We start from the raw sequence: 22,742 nt of genomic DNA, 5'->3' as shown, positions 1-22,742 counted from the left end.
CATTATGAAACAGTTATCAAGTATACATGAAAAATTAATTGGGCTCAGTTTGATTCTGAAAAGGATCAGCTTTCTACTTGGCGGTCCCCCCAATCTTTCCAGATGTTGCACGCTAGCCCCTCGAGAAGCAGCGAAGGGAGATGTATTAATACATTGTATTGATTAGATCAAGACCCCTGACAGTTATTTGTAGAGATACCATCTGGCTGCTGTTCGAATTCCTTCACCAAAAACAGGACGTGACATGTTATTAATCTCAACTCTCTAAGTATAAACAGTTGCCTTTTCTGCTAAACCGCATTTTACCATTCCGTAGGAGATGGAGGCAGACCTGAAGGGTGCTGAAATTAAGGTTATTACACAAATTGAGCCATATGGTCCAAATATTTCAGCAAGAAAATTGCCAGGCAATAAAAATTGCTCCTGCCTTCCTAATGGTGGAAATTACAGTTTAACCATGGCTCTAATGATGTCCTTCTGCCGCGCTTAACTACTGTTACATGAAGGACATTGTTTTAAAAATATAAAAAACAAGTAAATGCCAGCAGCGTGTTTTACAATCTGTTAGTGTGTCATTAAGAACACTGTCAGAATTACATAAACATAATGGCAGGCAACCTAGCATACAAAAGAACAAGTATGGAAATAGAGAGTGTCTTGAAAACTCCTTTAGCTCTGTAATGTCAAGAGCCCTTTCCCTTCTGGAACTTTTCCAGCATGGGAAAACGTGACTGCTTATTTATTCCAGTTCTCACACAGAGATTTAAAAACAGGAAAAAAAGCAACTGAATATTCCAATGCATTTCGAACAGGTGACGGTGGAAAAGTATAAATTTACTACCACATTATGTTGTAACTGTATAGGAAGTTAACTGGGTATGAAAAATGAATCCAAAATGTGACTCTCTTTTCACACTGAAACACTGTTTTTATTCTTTTGGATAATAATGGGACTTTCTGTTGTTTTTCAGACCTTTGCAGAGCATTAGCATGATTTCGAAGATCAAAAGCCATGTGAATTTTACTAACAGAATTAAGCAATCTTAAAAATTTCTTTATTAAAAATAGCTCTAAATTATTTTTATTTTAAAAAAAGAAATTAATTGTCCAGTCTGAAGATACATTACTGACTGATTCTGGTGAATCATTATATAATGGTGAAATCAAATTGTCAATAAATAAAGTGAATAATTTGCCAGTGAGGTTTCACTTCAAAACCACTCATCCGACTATTCAGATTGTAAAGGTAAAGCACTCAGACAGCCATACAAAGTGGAAAAAAATCACATAAGTTTATATGCTATTTGGAATATTGAGTTTGGCCACTTCTACTTTAAACCACGTGCAGATTTTAATAGTTCATAGATGCCAGACTTTTTTCTTTCTAAAATTACCTAGCACAACCATGTTACCAGCTTGAAATCTGGCTGTCTGGGAGGAGACTAGTGGTGCCACGCTCCCTCCTTGGACCATGTCACTCTGGGTCTGCTGAGCAGGCAGAGCTGCTGCTTCCCCTGCCCGTGCACCTTTGATGACAGAAATTCCCTAACCCTTGCAAGGACACCCAGCTCCTGCTGGGTCTTCATGCTTGTTGAAATGTGTTTTAGACAGCATCGAAAACACAACTTAGCGATGCCAAGCAGACAAATGGAAGGTGGGAGATTGTGAGTTAGCTGACTGGGTTGGCTGGTTAGTGAATGAGCTGACAGGCAGCTCTTGCATTTGTCTTCAAACCTAGCACAGTTCCTGAATCGTATTTGTCCATGGAACAGGGAAAAGATGACAGGCACCTTTTACTCTTGACAAATTTAAATTAAGCCCAGACTAGACAGTTAATCAGATCCAGTAAAGTTCAAAACAGTCTTTCTATCCGGCCTTCCTGCTTCTCAGTACCAGTACAATCACAAATGAAAGCACCAAAACGTAAGTAATTCATGGTTGGTCAGTTGATGTGTTGCCAAAGGAAAAGGTAGGAAGTAGTAGACTCTTGTGAGGATGGTAGTTTGAAAACTTCCTGTGTACACTTGGGGAGGGAGTAATTTGCATGCATATAATCTGTAGTAGGAGGAAACAAAGTCCAGTTTATGAGTTTATCCCATTGCAATCTATGAGTAATTCCCTCAGCACTTTTTATCTGACCAGAGTTACAGAAATGCATGCCAAATGGGGTCTGGAACATCTAAGTGTGTCGTTCTCTACTTACGTGCTCTTGTAATGGCTGTTTTATTGTTTAACTTTAAAAACTGTATTGTATTTCTAAGTCTGTTTGTTTAACGTTCATCACATAAAATCTCTCCAGTCTCTTTAAAGAAAGAGAGAGATTGGTACAGATGTGCCTTCAGCAGCATCTGACAGACTTGGAAGATTTGCTTACGGAACTGTCTTTTAAGCGCGAAGAACAACTATGAGCATGGTTTCTACCCATGCGGTGGAGGGCTTGCTGGAAGAATCCTTGCCAAGGTTGCTACCAGATTCAGAGAATTTGTTTTCACCTTCATGCCAAAGCTGCTACTGCATTCAGAGAGAATTTTCTCGCCTTATTACCAGGTTACCATGTTATAGCCTTTAAGGCATCAAACATCATCTATTATACCACTGGCAGCTTCTTTACTCTCCACCAAAACTGTGGAAACTGTTTCTTTCTGCCTTCCTTTCCCTTCAGAAGCCTTCCTTCCTGTTCAGAGACTATGACACAGGGAGCAGGAATTAACTTCCATCCTGAGGGTCTAGCAGAAAATAACTTCTGTCTTTTTCAGATTTTTGTTAGGAACTTGTTTCTATTTCTAGATATTCTCTGGGTCCTGCAGTTTTTTACGAGAGACAGAACTCTGCTTCAGTCAGGTAATGTCCTTTAAAGGTCTTATATTACTGAAGGCTGTGTAATTATGCAGGCAAAGCCTTAGGAGACAAACTAACACGTGTCCACTTAAGGCGACCTGTGACAGCGCAAGAGGAGCAGCTGGACCTGCAGCACAGTATCCACCCCTAAGCTCTTTGATTTTGCAGTTGTGGGATGTCTTTTTTAAACTAATCCATGACTGTTCCTCCTTCCTTTTTATTTAGCATGTATGTCTTCTAAATTCTTCTGTGCCCACTCCACCCTGACATAGAGATGATGTTACTGCTGGAGCGTGGTCCAACTGAATGAGACCCCTAGAGTGCGTATTGTCTGTCCTGCAAAACTAAAATTGCAAATGTAGACTTAATATAGCAAGAGGGTGAGGTGAGTGGACTTCTTGCCATGATGAACTTTCTGTGGTTTTGCTATAAGGAAAACTTTACTTTGCACAAACAAAATGAATGAAAATTTGCAGAGCTGTTATATTTTAATAGGCTTTAAAAAAGAATTAATGAGAAGTTTGAAAGACATCTTTTCCCAGATGAAGTGAAATATTATTCTTGTCATTATGGTATCATAAAATTATTTTTTATTTTTTTCTCTTCAGGGGTTCAAGACATGATAATTTAGATTTTCTCTAGTGCTAGCCTATGCTAGAAATGCTAGACCCATGATGTACCAACAGATCATGAGATTTATGTTATAGTTGTAGTTTAAGACAGTGACATATTTAAGCACTGTGCTTAATGTTACTGGAAAGTCCTGGCCTAAAGAGGCTGAATAGAGACCCTGGGAGCAAATAAGCAAAACATCGCCCTTTGCAAAAGGTAACGCAATAGTTCAAGATCTGGTTGCTTTGATGTCAAATACAGTGCCCCCTTTGAGGACAAATACAACATTTCTGAAATAAAAGTTTGCAACCCCTCTTTAGCATACTGCTTTTTTTTCATCTTTGCGGTCCTCCATAGAAGCATCACAACACTTCCAATTGCTTTGTTAACAAAACCCTGTAATGATATTTGGTTTGAGGTTGTTAATGGAAATTTCAAACCACATTGACTTGTGTAACATCAGCTCAGACTGAAGAACATTGTTAACATGTTGACCTATGCGTGGAAATCAAGAGTCAAGGATGCTTGCTTCAATATTGCAGATTAACTATACCCAGCCCCTGCTCTGGTTGAATGCCACCTACATGCAGCGTTTAGTTTTGTTCTTCTAGTTGTGAAGGCCTTGATCCAGGATCCTTGAAAAGGCAAAAGGGAGTTTCTGTTGATTCTGAAGTGCTTTAAGACAGCTGCAATTTAATTTCTGAAGCTAACAATAGTTTTACGTTTTACCTTAAGAAAAAAGAACAGCTTCACCTGTATGATCTGTTGCTATGTGCCAGTTGAAAATGTTGTCACTGTCTTCTTGGCTCTTTGAGTCTTAAGTGAATGTAAGCAAAAGTCATAGCTCTTAATTCTAAAAACTTACTTTAGATGAGCAATGTAGGCTGGTGTGTCAAACCTGTCTTGAGAGAGAGTAAGACGTCTCTGATAAGCTATTCAAAACAGAAATTAAACATAAACATTTGTTTTTTCCTTTGGAGGAACCCCTCTTCTCCAACAGAGAATGCAGAGGGTAACTGAGGACACTAGACACAGAACTGTATTAGGAGGTAGGATCTCTGACTTTTCCCATAGTACCGATCTTCATCTTTGAGCACTTGAATACATTCTCAAGTCTGTCCTAAAATGACTAAATTGTAGTAATTTCCTTTTTGCATTGCTCATTTATAACATGCATACGTGCAGCTAATCAATAGATGAGACAATGAAACTAGTGGATTTACAAGTTAATATACTGGAGTCAATAATGTGCTGTAAAGACATTTTCAATTCTAAAATCAGCATAATTTGTTTTGTACTAAGCCTAACTATACACCTGTTGACTTAGTGATCTATTTTAATTCCTGGAGTAACTTAAATACAGAATCTGATTAAACTTGTTATTCTTGTTTTTCAAGTAATATTTCATCTCTTTTGTAACTACTGCATCTCGCTAGTGCAAGTCATAAGCAGCTCAGACTTTCTTCTCTTTTGGCAGGAGCTTTGTGCTGATAAGGCTCAGCCACACTGCAAAGGACTAATGAATGTGTAACCACAGGAAAAGACAGGGTTGAAGATTCTGGTTTGTTTATGCATTAACATTTAAAAGTGAAGCTAGCTAGCTGCTTTTTATGTTCACACTGCAGCAGATTCACCTATCCACTTTTCTGTGTATGTATATGAATTTAGTGTTGACCTGACAGCACAGAAAATGAGAACGGGCAGTGTGCAGGCACAGCTTCATATACTGTGTCAAGGTGAGTTTCTTCCCAATGGTGTGCCTTAAGAAGCTTAAGCTGGAGGGAATTGTAGCCATATGATCCCAGGAGGATCTGGAAGTTCATCCGTCTGTAGGGCTCTCTTGGTGTCAAGATGTTAAATGTGCAAGTCGCTTCTCTTGCAGTTACTCTACCAAACTCTATAGCTACTCTTTTTTCTTGTCTTCTTTCAACCCTTTTCTTGGTGTGGAGTTGATTCTGATTCTTCGTATGGTAAGACGTAGCTGCTAAGGAATGCAACAGTATGTAATTTAGTCTTTATCAGATTTCGTTATTTATGTCAACAGTGTAATCCATAGCAACTGCAATGGGAAAACAAGATTTTTTTTGTTGGTTCCTTGTACCAGTATGTGACACATGGGCTTTTAAGACTACTTGTTGAGGCTTTCCACTGGCTTTTGTGAGCAGTAGGGGCAGTGTTCCCACAGCGCAATTCCTTACTCCAGATGTGGGGGAACATCCCGCAAGTTCTGGAAGGAAGGCGTCAGATCTCTGCTGAATCTGTCAGTATTTTGGTAGGAAGCTGTGCTTGACTGAGGAATATGTCCCTGAAGTGTACACCTAAATATATGTCTAATCAACATCCTCTGCTAATATTGAGAAGATGGCCTGAACTTCCCTCCAGCTACAGCTACAGAAGAGAGAGAACACGTCTCTACCTGCGTAAGCAGTGTGCTTCTGGCCTTCTGCTGGGAGTGACTGCTCTGTAGGAAAAGAAGCTAATCTCTTTTTCCTGGTGTGGATTGGTATAGTTGGACCACACCTTTTCCAAACTGCTACCTGCACAGTTTCATTTGCTTTCAGCCTGTGTTTTTGGAGAGCAGGTATTTTCACGTAGGAAGTGCAAAGCATTAAGGGAAGGAATAAAAAATTGGTGAAGGAAAGCCTGTCAAGAGATGGGGGTTTGTCTACTTTTTGGCCTGTAATTTTTTAAAATACCCAGTTCATTTTAAAGGTGACATTTTAAGTTCAGCCAAACATTCAGACTAAACTTTGGCCTTTGTAGTGTAACTCCAAGGAAATTGTTTATGCTTACCTTTTAATCTCTCAGAAGTGATTACATACATAGCAGGCAAAGTTTGAATGAAAAGATAGAGCTGTTCAGTACAGGGCAGAGAAAAACAGAATAAAACAGTAGAAGTAAAAAACTTCTAATCTCCTTTAAAATGTTGCTTTTATTTTTCATTGTGTTGGCAGAAAGCAGGGATTTAAAGCTGTGAATTGCCTTGAGGCTGTGTTATCTTCCTCTACTTAGCAGCAGTTAGAACTGCTCTTTTTTGCATGTGTTGGGTGAGAGAGACAAGGACTCAGAATGATAGAGAAAAGGGAATAAAGTAAGCTTGCATTTAACAATAATATGACACATCTATCATACCTGTGTAAAATGGGATCTAAAACAATAATGATAGTTTCCTGAAGCTGCACACAATAACACAGGGGGATATCCTGAGACTTAATTAGTTAATGTTTGTAGTATGATGTGAGATCCTATCATGAAAAGTCATATATAACTGCAAAGTCTTAATTTTATGGAGCACAACTGACATTCAGTGGCATTTTCAAGTGGGAGTTCACCTGCAATCTCTGGTAAGATTCAGATTGTCCTTGTACAAGTGCCCTTAAACATTTTCTTCAAACTTTTTTTTTTCTCTTTACATTTATTTTTTCCTCTTATGGCTGTTAAGCTGTGTAAAGTCAAAAATTGAAAATAATTGTTTTAATAGAGGAAAAAATAAGAGGGTTCTTCTCTCTGTTTTCCATCCACCACAAACACAGCCAACTATCATTTTCAAATTTTGTAGGAAGTAGGAGCGCTCAGGTACTGTGCGCAGGTAATTTTAAGATCAGATGGGAGAAGTTTTACGTTGTTCAGAGATGCTTTTCTTCACAGTATCATGTATGATGTAATTTGAAAGGAGATGAATGCAGCAGCTTATGGCACAGATATATGTAGTCACAAATGTCAGGGAGGAATAATGTGAACACTTGAAAAACACAACTTCTAATGAAACCAAAAGTCAAAAATTTGATAATGACAAGGGTAAGTCCTTTCTACTACAGAACAAAACTGGTTGCCACAAGAAACCTTGAGCTGGGAAGCTCAGGTACATAGATGATCCATTTTTATGAATAACAAAAGCATCCACAGTTTCATTACAGTGGTTTAAAATTACAGAAGCCCTTCTGCAAATGCCTGCCACTCTGGACATTACCAGAACGACAGTGATGTGGCAGTCCAGATTTTGCTTGTTCTGACAAAAGTATCTAACTTCATTCTGGCCATCAGCCAATATATCAAATGGAAAACACGGTTTATGGCATTAGGAAAAATATAACATTAACCCCCTAATGCTCCATATTAAGGGATGTACCCCCTACCATTTGCAGGTTTGAGCCCTTAGGCTCTAGCTGCTGTTCTGCAACAGCCGCATTTTTGCTTTCTTTTGCTGTGCGTACAGAAAACACTGAACATTGAGTTGGCACTCAGCAAGAGCATCGGCTGTGGTACTCCTTCTAAACATATTCCTGGAGTTCAGCTGTATGTATGCACTAGTTTTAAGGCAGAGAAACAAACCCCAGCCAGAGTTGGTGTGCTTGCCTCTCCTAGCTTTTTAGTTTTCCTGAAGACACATTTCTATCCCACATTATAAACCTCTACCTGAAAGATCCTTCACATTTATTCTTCTTGTGACCAAGGCAGACTCAACAAACTGGAGGTTCTTCAGTACCTTGATGAGTTTATGCAGATGCCAGATGACACCATGTGTGAAGTGGGAACACTGCAAAAACCTCGCAGCTCAATCCCACAGGGCATGACGTTGCTTTGACATGATACTGGATCTCATATGCCATGAAGTCTTTGCTGATGTGCCTGCTCTATCCTCTCTCACTCCCATCATTTTACTGGGGGGTTTTCAGGAGGTGCTTTTTTGTATCTTGAATAAATAGTATTACAAATTTAGCTTCAGATTCTGCCTGTCTCATTTTGAAGAGAAACTTAGTCTAGTTCTTCGTATTGCAAAAGCAATAATATGGAGAAAGCTACTGAAGTGCGGACTTTGCCCAAAGAGGTTTTTTTAAGGTTTTACCAGCAAAAGTGCAGCATTGTTGATGGTTTGAAAGTGTGCTGCTACTCAAAGGCCAATACGGTGACAGAATACAGCTTGCTAAATGTATTTGATTTCATTTTAATGTGCAATGCATCCTAGTTTCCTTTGTGGTGCTCTGCTTTCAGGTCAAAGCTGGGAGTTCGGATGCCTGGTGAGACTGCAGCGGGTCCCCAGGTGTGCCAGGAAAGAAAACTGTCTGCTGTGAAAATAGGCACCAACTCCAGCTTCAGCTACATGCAATTCACAGTTCCTTACCTGCTCTGACAGCAAGGAGGGAAATGAATTGCAAAGTAATATTTCTGTATTGGGTATTAATTGTTGTTTGCAGGACATTTTAAACTTAAATTACTGCTGTTTCTCAAGGTTTCTCCCGGGTATAGTCCACAAGCCCACGTAGGACTGTTCACGTAGATGATTTAGTTAAGTGCTAAGTGAAACAGGGTGTGCACATTAGTTTTTTTTACTAAAAAAAACCCCTGAACTGTTAAGGAAGGACTGGAACATGGAGTCACAAAGGAGAGAGGACTAGCGTTGGCAAAACTATCAATTGTTTTCAAAATAAATTACAAGAACATTGTTAAAGTGGGGGAAAAAAACGAAAAACATTTTTTGCCAGGAATCTCAAGAAAAGAGCATTTTATAATCATGTAATCAAAGCTTATGTTTTCATAAAGAAGCCATTTTATGTGCTTTACTTCATAACTTGAATCTATTCTAATATATTTTAAAATTTATCTTTACAAACTTATTTATAAAAAAAGCAAGCTCAAATATAATGAATTCCTGAATATCATTTCCTTGCCACTGTAGAAGAACAGGCTGCATCAATCCTCCTCAGGACTGGGAAAGGAAAGTCCTCTTTCATCTCAAACAAAGACAATTGGGCAAAGATGTTTGCAAATTATTTTAGGTCTAAAAAAAAAAGTCTGAGTTTGCAAACTTAAAAATGTTATTTAAATGTTTATTTAATTTTCTTTCATAGTACTTCCTTTTTTACATACCATAAAAATTATCACCAGTGGTACATGTTACTGCTATTGAAGGCTTGTTGAGTAACATCAAACAATATAATAACAATTTAAAATGAAAAATAAGTGTTGAAAGGCAATTTTAAAATTCTAAAATGAAACGCAAAGTTCTTAAAATGTTAAATTTTATGAGTGTAATTTACCTAAAAATTGAACGAAAAAATCTAAAATTGTTTTTAGATATATTGGGAGGAAAATAAACAGTGCAACATGAGTTTCTGTTAAAAATGGAAATTCTGGCCACCTCTGGGAAAGATAATTTCTGCTAAAGTTAATAACAGTTTGGTGTCTGATTTTAGGTGCTGTCGTGGGAATAATTTATATTCCAGTCTACACTGCTACAGGAAGGGACTCATAGATTATTTGTGTATCTGAAAGTTATATCCTTGTGAATTTGAGCATGAGGCTTTAGAAACAGAGTAGATTTTTAAAAAAAATTAAAAAGACACAGAGTGCATGATATACACCTGAGAGGGAAGAAAACACAAAGAACAAGTTAGGGATTGCATATGAATATGAACTCAGCACAATTTTTAGTGTGAAGGCAGGGGCTAGGAAGTAAGAATGAACTTCAGAGTCAAGGTGGAAGCACTCCCAGTGCTTCACAGAAGGTGGAAGAGAATCTGGATTAGATGGGGAACTAGGTGGGATAACAACAAAGATGAAGATAAACTGAGTATCTTACTAAAGCTTCAAGCACTGCCCATCATTTCTAACTCCTGTGGAAGAATCTGACTTCCTTGATGGAGAATTTGAAAATTGCTATTGGAGGCTGCTCAGAAGAATATTCTGACTACTAGGAGACCGTTCTTCTTCCCTTGTCTGGAGAGTGTTCAGCAGCTGAAATACCTTCCCGTCATTTATGTCTGTGGGTCATGAAGGAACAGGATTGCATCCCTGTACCGCTACTACCATCAGCAGTGCAATAGTGTCTGATGCCACTGAGTTTACTTAGAGACTCATAGAAATAACGAGCTAGCTTTTAAAGTCAGGTATTGAAGATACCTGCCAAACAGGGATTACTGTAGGAGGAGAAGATAGGGAGAGGGAAGAAACCGGAGACTGACCTTAACATGACTGGTGATGACTTGCTGAGCTTTGATGATTACCCATGAAGAAGGGACAGATTCTCAAGCTGCCTGTTGGGCAGGTCTCCAGTGATTCAGAGATCTTCTGATATATCTGTCACATTTTGAACTCACGCCCTGAGACCTGGGCAACAGGGTAAGCTGGCCTGCCTTGAAAAAAGAGGAAAAGCCCAGAGTGATACACTGGAAAGTGCTGCTTCATCAGATCGATAGGCTCAAAGATGACTAGGTTGTGTAGTTGTCTGCAGTTTAAACATTTGTGCAGGGAGTCCACCCGTGCAGAGTATTATTGACAGCTACAGATCAATGCTAATTTTTGATCATTTTCAACCTACAAAGACCTCTTGACCCTGTTGCCACCTTAGGGGCACTTCAAGTAGTCAGAAGCAATCACAGTAGGCAATGTAAAATCATCAGACCCTTGAAGGCTGCGCAGCCTTGCCCGTGCCTGGGAGGAGGACCGAGAGGTAGCAAGTAAGGCAGGCACCTTGCATTATGGATGCCGCTGCCTTTGAATTCCATGAAAGACTATGCTAATTTGTTTCCAGAATTTAAGTGACTTCTGTGCTCATGAATTAAAAAATAAACAAACAAAAAAGGCAATCTGAAGCAAATCTTGACGGATACATTATTCATGATCCATGTTCTCTCGTTCTATGTTTTGAAAAATGTGTTAAAACAAGGTTTTATTTCAAACAACTTTTATCCTAATTTACACTTAGAAGAGTGGAATTAGCCAAGGATTGTATTTGTTGCTGTTAACAGCTCGTGCTGGCACTCGCATTTTACACAGGAAAACCAAAGATGAGGTCCCAGTGGGAGCAGGGGCTGTGCTGCCCAAGGAAAGGGAACAGGGGCTGCTAAACGCGAGGGCTGTGCTCCAGGCTGGGCTCTGGGCTGCAGGGCAGGGATCAGGTCACGAGGGCTCTTCTCAGCTTGCCTCAGGTGCCCCTTTCTCTAGTATTTACATTGAAAAGACGGGCCTTATAAGGGGAATGTGAGAGTGCACACACTTAAATGTTTGCTGGATTAATCTTAATTTAATGAGTGAAAACACTTCACAGTAGGAGACAGAGAAGGTAGAGCGTGAGCTTGTAGTCCATCAGATTTCATGGTCAGTCAGTCTACGAGCATCTTAATTGTTCACATTAAAATTTTAGTTTATTGGTTTGCTTTTAATGGTGAATGAAATCTGGACTGTTAGCAGTGTGTAGACATGGGACAATAGGAGTTTATGGCTTGCAGACAAAGACTGGAAGACTATTCCAGGCAATGATTTTGATCCTGTGCCTGTTTAAGGCTCTGTTGCTGCCTGGCAGAGGTTACAACGCTATCCTTTGCAAGGTGTATTTTGCTGTTTATATTTGACCATTCCAGCAGGACACTATTTCTAGGCTGAAAAATGTCATGGGAGGGCTTAACATAATTCTTAAAATGAATCACTGAGGCTGCCATCCATCCTCTTTTCAGCATCAGCCTTTGAGCTGAGCAAATTCACAAATGGCAATGGCAACAGTGCAGGGGGAGAAACTGTGGCTCCGTATTCTGGGAGTACGTCCCCTGAGCTTACTTCAAACCAAACAAAACAAAAATACATGTAAACCATTTGCTCTTCAAGAAGTATCTGTAGGAGCCAGGGATAAAAGTCATCCCTGGAAGGAATGGTTTAGCAGTCTCCAGAGACCATGATGAACTGCAGGCAAGGAAATCCCTCCATCCTTGTTTCATTTCAAAGTGTGGTGAGGATTGTAAATAATTAAATCTTGGGGTTTAGTGGGAAAATGGTAGAGGGTGATGAAAAATATAGCGAGTTTCTGTTTAGAAAAAGAAATCAAGCGTTTTGTAGCATTGCTGTCACAAAAACCCACCATAGTGATGCAGATGATGAGAAAGCAGAGCCATTGCTTTTTGGTTGACGTTTGTACCTTTGGAAAGCCTCTGTGTAGCAGTTCAGGAGCAGTAATTTAGTGTTGTGTTCTCCCTTCCTCCCATCCCCACCTCCGAACGATGGAATGTAAATTTTAGGCTTTCAAAAGTTCTGTTTTGAAAACCTAATAGATAACTGTCCTCATAAAATCTATTAATACAGACTACATCCAATTGTAAAGCTAATTTTAATCATGTTTTGTGCCAACGTAATTTCTGATGCCAGATTTTTATGCTAAGCATGAACTTCAGTTTGAGCTCTGTTCTTTAACCTGCAGTTCATAATTTTGCATAAGGCTGTATAGGTTTTTTTGGCTATGGCAGTTTGAACGCTTCCACTTTCAAGGATCTAAGCCATAAATGTTTATTAAAAGAATCTATAATGAAATCAGTTTTGTTATTTTTTTAATGGCTGCCTTGAGTATGTTGGATGACTGAACGCACGTTGTTAATCATTAAATACTGATGTTACAAAAAGTGTTTGATAGTATTGCCATCTAGGGGCTGAACTAAATTCTCCATACTGAAATAAACTGTAATTGAACAGGTGCTGCTATTGACAATATACATATGTTTTTGCTTTATAGCCCACATGCTTTCCATGTTTCTTATGACAAAAGATATCTCTAAATGTCCCACAGCAGCCAGAGCTTTTTTATATATAATCTGTTCGAGGTGATTGCTATTTGCATTTGAGCTTATGCTTTTTTGGCAGTGATGACTGGGAATTCCTAACAAAGAATTATATTTTTTTTGCATTATTAATCTTGCTAGTGTTTGCCCTGTTTAACAGAAAAAGGAATCATTTATCAGAAAAGTATGTTTATAATCTGTACTTGTGGCATCTTCAGATTTAGTATTCATAATGGTCATTCAAACGCTGCACTATATTTATCTAAAAGACTAACTCATTGTTGTGAGGAAATAACTATTTAAATATTTATGATCTAACTTTTAATATTTTAAAAAAAGAAATTAATATTTCTTTAAAATTTGTTTCTGAGTCTGATAGCTTAACAAATGTTTAAATATTAAACAATTGGAAGTGTTAGCATTTAACAACTTAATATGACTTACTGAAACCAGGAAATTGACTTCAGCTGTTTCTGCCACACGAAGGAAACTGAATTCCTGCACTCCTCTTCCTGAGATCTATATAATTAATGCAAAAGCACAACTGAAAATGAGATTAAATATATCGGTGATCAGATGAACCTGTTTCTTCCTCGCTCCTCTGATGAGACAAATCTGAACCATCTCCTACTGAAGCGTGTTACTCCAGTTCTTTGATAGCCACTGTATCTTTCGCAGCTATTCGTAATAACATTACGCCTGTACCGCCTGCCTGCCTAGATCTGAAATTGTGCTGAGGCTCGCTTTGCCTCCTATCTGAGCGGTTTCACATCTGTGTCGGATGCTGTTTGGGGTAAGCTGGACAAAGCCACGAGCTGTGATGCCAGTGGCTGCTCCTGGCACCGTGGCTGATGTCCCTCCGTCTGCATCCCACCGCATGTCCCTGTGGTGAGCTGTGCTCCGGCGTGGTGGCACCAGCTTTTCCAACCCAGGCAGAGCCTGGTAGGGTTCAGAAACAGCTGTGCTCCTCCAAACCTCTCTCTGTCAGTGCAAGGCGCTAGGGAGGGTCCAGCCCACTTGCCTGTGTCCCCAGCAGCAGTATCGCTGCTTCCTCCAACTTGGAGGAACAAGAGAAGGTTGCCCCACAGTCATCTTACTTTGTGAATTTATCACAAGAAAAGCCTTTACATATGTTTCTTTTACAGGAACATAGAAACCAATTTATTCCCTGCCACTCATTTCCTTCATTTTCAAGGGGTTTGTTTTCAGTAAGGAGATGGAACTGTGCTCTTGGAAACACTGCGGTCTACCCAGATCACAATGCTCTAAGTGGCTAGATCAGGACGGCATGCCTATCAAATGTCACATCCACACATAAGATTTGTAAGGATCCTGTAGAGGCAGGCATCACTCACATACCACAGGATTTTACATGTGCTTGAATCCTTCCAAGTACCAGCCACTCTCATCCACATTGAGCAAAGCCCAGACATGTGCCAAATGGACTATAAGTTGTTTGCTAGCTGAGATTTGGGCTGTGCAGGACTCCTGAGGAGTTGGCTCTAAGGGCTCTGCTATAATGAAGAATATGTTTTAAAAGCTCAAGAGTCTCTTTTTAAGGTTTAACTGTGGAAACCTATAAAAAAATCCTGGTAACCAGATGGGGTATTCTGCAAAGCGGTCAGAAGTGACCCAGAGCTGAGACCTCATTTTCCAAGTGACATAAACCACAGATGCTGATTACTTTTTTAACTAACTCAAACATCTGTATTCTTGCTTCAGGGAACAAAGCATCAGGCTCATTTATTTGGATTGAAACCTTTCACAACGTATCATATTCATGTCGTAGCTGTAAACAATGCTGGGCAGGTTTCAAGCCCCTGGACATCTGTGCGCACGTTGGAAGCTTCACCCAGTGGCCTGAGCAACTTCACTGTGGAAAAGAAAGAAAATGGCAGGGCTCTGCTGCTAAAATGGTCAGAGCCCTCCCAACCCAATGGCGTGATTAAGGTAATCTTCATCTTGACACTTCCCTTGATCAAAAAGGGGAAGGGAAATGCTGAATGTTAAGTTAAGACATTTTTGCTGAAAAAGACCCAATCAAATGCATTGTATTTTAAAAAAAAGACAGAAGTCATATGTAAACACAAGGCACTGTGAGCACTCTCTGCTTGTAGTTATATTAAAATTGGTATTAACATGCCTTTGCTAGCCCATGACTGTAAATGTTCATTTACAGTGAACCAAATTGTTTCTTTAGTGTATAGAAAGCTAGATGTGAAAGCTCATAATCTTACTTGGTGTGCATTAGACATCACCACAATGTGTTTCTAGAAAACATGATTTTGACAGAGTGTTATTCTGAAATTTGGGACTTGTTTTAGCTCAGTGGTTTCAGCTGAGTGTAAGCTGTTGCCTGCAAGGTTTGCAATGGGAGGAGTTTATTTGGTGTTTTTTCCTAAGTAATTTTCTTTATAGTCCATGAGAAGGTTTGTGCTAGCCCGTGAGAGCCTCACAATGAAACTTGCTAACAAATATAAGGAAAACTGTCACGAGGTGATTTGTTACTGCATCCAAAATGAAACAGCATAAAAACTGGATCGAAACATTCCTTTTGTATCAATGATCTGTTTGTGTGCTGATTGATACTGGTAAGGAAGTAAGTTTCTGAATCATTAGTTAATAGTCCTTGCCCTATTGCAAAGATTAAGGTGTCTCATCTACTGGTTATTAACAAAGAATTGTGGATTTTTTTTTTCCCCTGTTCCTTCCATCCTTACATCTTTCCTTCCATCCCTCCATCCTTCCTGTCTTTGTCTTTCCCTCTGTCTTCACCAGACCTACAATATTTTCAGCGATGACAACCTGGAGTACAGTGGTTTATCTCGCCAGTTCCTCTTCAGGCGCCTGGAGCCGTACACGCTCTATACCCTGGTGCTGGAGGCTTGCAACGCGGCAGGCTGCACCCATTCCCCACCCCAGCTGGTCCGAACAGGCGAAGCCCCCCCAGTGTCTCAGATGGCACCTGTAATCCAGGCAGTGAACGCCACCAACGTCGAACTGACCTGGTTGCAGCCAATTAATCCCAATGGAAAAATAATACGCTATGAAGTTATTCACAGATGCGCAAAAGAAAGTGCTGCAGGGTACAGAGCAACAGCAGAAGACGAGGAAATAGTTTTCACAGAATATAACACTGAAAGCAATGCATTCATATATAACGACAAAGGTTTACAGCCATGGACAAGGTACGAATATAAAATACGCACCTGGAATGCGGCAGGCTACGCCGACAGCTCCTGGACGGTGGCAAAGACAAGCCAAACTGCCCCAAAAGGTCTTGCTGTCCCCAGGTTGTCCTTGGTGTCAGTCAACCCCCGTAAAGTTCTCATCTCGTGGGCCTCCCCAGCACAGCCCAATGGTATTCTTCAGTCATACAGACTGCTGAAGAATGATGTTCTCTATCCTTTCAGCTTTGATGCTGCTACTTTCAACTACACGGATGAAGACTTACTGCCTTATTCAGTGTACACCTACGCGATAGTTGCCTGCACGATGGGAGGCTGCTCCACCAGTGAAACAGCTGCAATACAGACTCTGGAAGCAGCTCCTGCCTTGGTGGACCCACCGTCTCTGCAGGCTGTCAGCTCCACTCAAATTAACGCATCTTGGGCACCTCCTCAAATACAAAATGGAGATATCACCAAGTACATACTGAAATTAAACAATGAAGAGTATTATCCCGGCAAAAATTTGCAAATGTTAGTTTCTAATCTCCAGCCTTACACACAGTATGACTTTGCATTGGTTGCCTGCACTGCTGGGGGCTGCACATCTAGTATATCCCAGTCAGTGACAACCATGGAGGCCGCACCACTAAATATGGAAGCTCCAAAGCTCCTTGTCATGGGCTCAGAGTCAATTGAAATCACATGGAAACTTCCAGCTAATCCCAATGGTAAAATCACAAGCTACGAGCTAAGGAGGGATGGTGTACTTGTTTACTCAGGTCAGGAAACCCGATATCTTGATTTCACCCTTACACCAGGCATGGAGTACAGCTACACTGTCACCGCAAATAACAGCCAAGGGAGTGTGACCAGCCCCGCAGCTCAGATTAAAACCAACCCCTCTGCTCCATCTGGGATGTTGCCTCCTAGGTTGCAGGCATGGTCCTCGAAGGAGATTTTGGTGGCCTGGGATCCTCCTATCAAAGTAAACGGTGACATTAAAAATTACACAATCTCGATCCACAAGCCTGCTGAAACAGGAAAGAAAACTATTGACTTTGATACATCCCATGTTTCTTTTCTGAGACGGTCGTACATAGTGGCTGAGCTACAGCCATACAGCAGGTAAGTCTGGAAGACCTTGTTTTTTGACTAAATGCTGCAAGGTTGTTCAGTGGGCTGGCAGAGAGCTCAACCAGCTTGTTTAAACAGATAGTCAGAGCCATGGGGTTTTGTTTCCTTAAGAACACATGATAAAACCAGGATTATCAGGCAACCAGGGTTGTCAGCCATTGGAAGAGGCTGCCCAGGGAGGTGATTGAGTCACCATCCCTGGAGGTATTTAAGAGACGATTAGATGTTGCATTAGGAGACATAGTTTAGTAGGTTGATACGGCTGGGACAAAGGCTGGACTCGATGATCTTCAAGGTCTCTTCCAGCTGATGAGATTCTATGATTCTGTGATTTTTTTTTTTCAAATTTATAGTAACACCAGCTATAGATCATCTTGACCAAGGGCATAGGGCTGACTTATGTTGTAATTAATACAAGAGGTAATTCAGCACTATGCTATAGGCTTCAAAACCTGCGATCTTGTACTTGTGTATGTTTTGCAGGATGTTTGCATTCAAGAATAGCTAGGGCTTTTGCTGATGAAGTTCAGGGTGGGGAGACCACAGACTGGTTAGCTAGCCCATTCCCAGTGTAGCTGAACTGAGATAGACGGAGTCACAGCAGTAAAATGCTCATACCCTTGGGTTGAAAACAAGTGACTTGTGTTTAAGTGAAAACCAAAACTTAAGAGAGGGTATTAGGCTCTGCTACAGAAGGACCACACTTGATACTACAGTAATACCTTCCCTACTAATTCTTGATTATTTACCTGACCTTTCCTTACATATTTGTGTAGGCATAATTTGTGTGTGTTACATGGTTGATAAATTCATCTACTATTTACATATAACTAATCTAAATCCAAAGAGAGTAGAGTAATAGAGTGAAGCTTTATAGCTCTTAAATGATGCCCAAACCATCCCTAACTATGAATCATCATTTTGATTCATATCATCAAAAATAAGATGATTTGGATCACTTGACTCCTGCAGATGTTGTCTCCTCTGAAAAAAACACAAACAAATGAAAACCCAGAAGACAGCAATCTTCCTTTTTGCTACATGAGGCACAGCTTATAATCTGTGTGTTCATACAAGTTGTTTTTGTGTTAAAAATGCCACAAACACTCAGAGAAATTAAGAAGTCCCCCAGATCTTGTGCACAGTCTATATTTATGTTTGCAGTGGTTTAATCCCTTTGTTCCTGATCCGTGTTCCCGAAGGTATGAAGTACAGCTCCAAGCTTGCACAGAGCTGGGTTGTGCCTCCAGCGAGTGGGCATCGGTACAGACGCTGGAGGCACCCCCAGCAGCACAACCTGCCCCTCTCATCGAAATCCAGACCACAGCCGGGGGCTTCCAGTTGACTTCTACCATCCTGTGGACCAGCCCACAGAAGCCAAATGGGAGGATTTTATACTATGAACTTTACAGAAGGCAAACGACTCAAGCCCACATAAATTTAGACCTCGTGCTTGTTTACAATGGTTCTTCAACCTCCTTCAGGGATGACAAGTTGCTGCCTTACACAGAATATGAATATCAGGTAGGAATTGAAGCCATTTAGCAGGTCTGATTATGATTTCAGTTCGCTTTGAGAACCTTACTTTGCACTTGAAACAAACATACACGTCTCATTTCTAATGTTAATAGTATTGTGATACCAGAATGATTATTGTTAATGTGTTTTAAATAGTTGAGAAGCTGAAAATAATTTTGCACAAGCAATACATTCATTCTGCGTTCATTTTTCCTTAGTTTAATCATAAGTGCCTGTGTTTCTCGTATTTTAAATGTTTGTGTACCCTCCAGAGTTTTTGGAAGGCTCTGATGTTATGTGAGTAGTGTAAAATTCTCATTTCTAAAAGGCAGCTTCATTTCATTAGTTTTTCTTTCTTTTTCCATGTTCCCCCAATCTATTATAAATTCATTTTTACTTTATGATCTTAAGTAGTTACATCAAGAGGGATTGGGGTGTTCTTCTATGTAGATGTTAGGATCACAGCAATTTTCATAGGTGGTTCAAAAGTCAATTTGCTGTTGATGGTTGGTGTAACTTCTCATGCATGTAGGTATTTTTCCTGTTGCTTTTCTTATGAGACTAAGATAAAGAGACCAGTTCTGCCATTCTTTCACCTGTAATTTTCTTCTATGTCAAAGTTACAAATTTTAGCATTATTTTTTTATCACACCGTACCAATGATAATATAGGGTTTTCCTTGATTTCAGCCTATGAACTGAGAACTTTGCTATTTATAACCATCTGAAATCCTTCCAAATGTTTGTATGAGTTAGTGGAGTTCAGACACTCACCAGAAAAATAGCCTTGAAGTTGTTGTTTCTAAAGTAAGTGGACGCATTATCGTAGCAGGATGAGGTTGATTTTTGAATACAATATTGTCTATGAATTAGCACATTTATTTGCCACTGAACAGGATACCAGTAAGCCTCACTACTGATTCTGTATGCAATATTTGTACACATGATATATCTTGAAGATGAGTGTGTCAATGCTGAAAAGCCTTTACAACTTTTTTCAATAAGAAAAAAAAAAGAAGTAAAAAAAAAATGTTCAAACATGGATTTGTTTTGCTATATATGAAACATAGTGCATTCTGCTTCTTGAGCTCCTGCGAGGTGGTAGCAATCTTTCTTTCACAGGCTCATTTGCTTTATAGAGTCACAAGATAATTCAGGTTGGGTGAGTTCCCAGGAAAACATCCAGTCCAACTTCCTGCGCAAATCAAGGTCATTGAAGAGGTCAGATGAGGTGGCACAGAACTTTATCCAGTTGCATCCTGAGAACCTCCAGGGAAGGAGATTGTATAACCTCTCAGGACAGTCTACTTCACTGCTTGACTGTCCTCATTGTGAAAAAGCTTTTTCTTACATTCAATCTGAACCTCTTTTGCTTGAACTTATACGTGTTTTCTGTTATGCCCTCCTACTATGTACCATTGTGAGGAACCTGGACCCATGTTCTTGCTAGCCTGTGGCTAGGGGCTGGAACTGCAAGTCCCTCCAAACCTATCTCTTCTCCAGGCTGAACAGACCCCAGACACAAAGCTCGTCCTCATAGGCCAAGTTCTCCTATTCCCTGATTACCTTGGTGGCCTGCCACTGAACTTGCTCCAATTTATCAATATCTTTCTTGTATTCAGGGGCCAAAACGGAACAAATGCTAAGTAAAGGCATGTAATCACTTCCTTTAATTGTCTGGCCATGCTCCTGCTAAATAGCTCAAGATGCTATTGGCCATTTTTCTGCCAGATTACACTTCTTGCTCATGTTCAGCTCTCTATCTGCTAAGACCTCTAGGTTCTTTCCAGCAGAGGTGCTCCCTAGCTGGTCAGTCTCTACCCTGTAATGCTGCATGGATTGCAGGAGCAAGACTTCCCATTTGTCTTGCTGAAATTGATAAAGCTCCTGATGACCCATTCCTCTAGGCCCTTGGGGATGGCAGATCTGCCTTTCAACAAATCAACCGGTGTCATCTGCAAACTTGATGAGAGTGCACTGTACAGATCAGGTTCTTTGGTCACTCTGCTCCACTGCTACTATGGTGTTCTTTTTGGTAGCCAGAAACCATGAAGAATTAAATCTAAACAGCTGCTTTATCACGTTATTCTATGCAGCTGCTACATGTGTCAAAGATTGGAAGGGACATCCAGAAGGCACCCAGCCTAACTCTTTGCTTGAAGCAGGTCCAGATAATGCAGGCTGCTTGGAGTTCTGTCCAGCTGAGTTTTGGATCAAGTTCTCCATCCTTGCATTTCCAAGGATGGAGATTGTACAGCCTATGTGGGCACCCTGTTCCAATTGTTGACTATGTCTCTCTTACTTTTCTTTTCATCTAATTCGCTTGTTTCAACTTGTGTCCCTTGCCTTTCACTCCATTACTGTCAGAGTCCCAGGGCCTGGAGCAAGGAGTGCAGTGGCTTTCTTCAAAAATCAGTTCCAGCAGCTCTAATCTGGGTGAAAAAAAAAGGATTCTGAAGGGACAATTCTGAAAGTATTGAAAAGAGAGTCTGGGATGCTACTAGAAAAGTGTAGTCACTGCGATACTCACAAAATCTTTCTTCTCTGCTTGACAATCACAAACCTCTCTCTTTTTTTCCCTTTAGATGTGTCTGGTTGGCAGTATGTCTGTAATGTCAGTATGAAGTGTTTCTGTTAGCTTTGTGCTGAAAGAAACGATGAGTATCTGTGAGCTGACTGCTTCATGTTGCTGATTGCGGGTCCATGTTACTTGATTTCCTTCAGTTACTTAATGATGTCTTCTTGAACCTAGCAGTATGGAAGATGTTACAATAATACTTTCCAAAGCAAAAGTTATAAGTGCTCAAAGCCTGAAAATTGATTGCAGTTTAAATATAAAAAGGTATAGTTGTCACTTCTTTTGTGACAAGAGCTGTTAAAGCTTACCTGGAAACTGCATGCTTCAGAGTGAACTGTTTGTGTTTTAAGTCCTACTGTGTACAAATATTAAGGTTTCCTTTTCTTTCAGCTTTCCTTTAATGCCTGTGTGGGGCCCATCTGTTGGGTAGAGCAGTGTGAAGTCTGCTCTCCATTTACTCTAATTTCCTTATCACAGAATTATTGTTAGACCGGATCTCCTTGCTAGTTTGGACTGGGTCTGTGAAGAAAGTGAATTCAAGTGCTGATGGGGCTGAGTCAATAGCAAGCATTGAGCACACTCAAGCCCTATTTATTACTTAAGATTCTTTCTTAGATAAAGAAAAACTTCCCAAGTTGGAAGTTGTAGAGATTGGCTGCGAGATATTCTCAGTTGCACAAACTTTCAATTATCTCAGTCAGAAGCTGATTTTGGGAAGCTGATACCACAGAGACCTTGCTGATCCAAAGTTTTTAATGATCTATCAGTATCAGTGACAGATAACAAACAAAGCTTCTTGACCAGATTCTTGTGGATTACTGTGCTGTATTCAAGACTTCACTTTCTATCTTGGTTCTATGCCATAACCAGGCTGAGCTGTTGACTGGGACCTTAAATAATTTTGGAGTGTTTTGGGTTTTTTTTTTTCACTGATGGCTATTTATTTTACCATGAGAGGTTTTTGCATGCACATGTTTGTCTTCTGCTTATGCCACCTGCAGCAGTCCTTTGGGATCTATTCTGAGCCCTTCTATTGTCGACAATTTATATATTGCCTGTAAGAAAAGTTATCCCTAAGTATAGGGCTTGGCTTTTGCTATTATGCTGATGAAACTCAGATTTATATTTCACTTAAACTGGATATTGATTCTGCTTTCTCTCCATTTGAGACTTGTTTACTGGACATAAAACTTTAAATGCAACTGAATTTCCTTCAGCAGAATGCAGATAAAATCAAAGCACTGTGACGGGACTCTCTCCAGCATTTTTTGGAGATATTGAGATTTAGTTCAATGAACTCTGGCAGCTTCTTTGGATCTGAAGTGAGGATTTTGGAGTTTGAGGTTTTTGG

The 22,742-nt window shown here is 40.1% G+C and overlaps 1 protein-coding gene across 1 annotated transcript in view; it reads left to right on the top strand.

Moving 5' to 3' along the window:
* LOC104271201 (usherin-like) overlaps positions 1–22,742 on the top strand; it is a 136,602-nt gene that overhangs the window by 93,266 nt on the left and 20,594 nt on the right. The window contains exons 24-26 of the mRNA XM_009865805.1: positions 14,715–14,942; positions 15,771–17,287; positions 18,499–18,820. Coding sequence (XP_009864107.1) covers positions 14,715–14,942; positions 15,771–17,287; positions 18,499–18,820 — 2,067 coding nt within the window. The remainder of the gene's footprint in view (positions 1–14,714; positions 14,943–15,770; positions 17,288–18,498; positions 18,821–22,742) is intronic.

Source organism: Apaloderma vittatum, unplaced genomic scaffold (genome assembly GCF_000703405.1).
Source record: "Apaloderma vittatum isolate BGI_N311 unplaced genomic scaffold, ASM70340v1 scaffold10613, whole genome shotgun sequence".
Taxonomy (NCBI): Eukaryota; Metazoa; Chordata; class Aves; order Trogoniformes; family Trogonidae; genus Apaloderma; species Apaloderma vittatum.
Note: the sequence above shows the minus strand (reverse complement) of the source record. Positions and strands in the feature narration are given on the sequence as shown.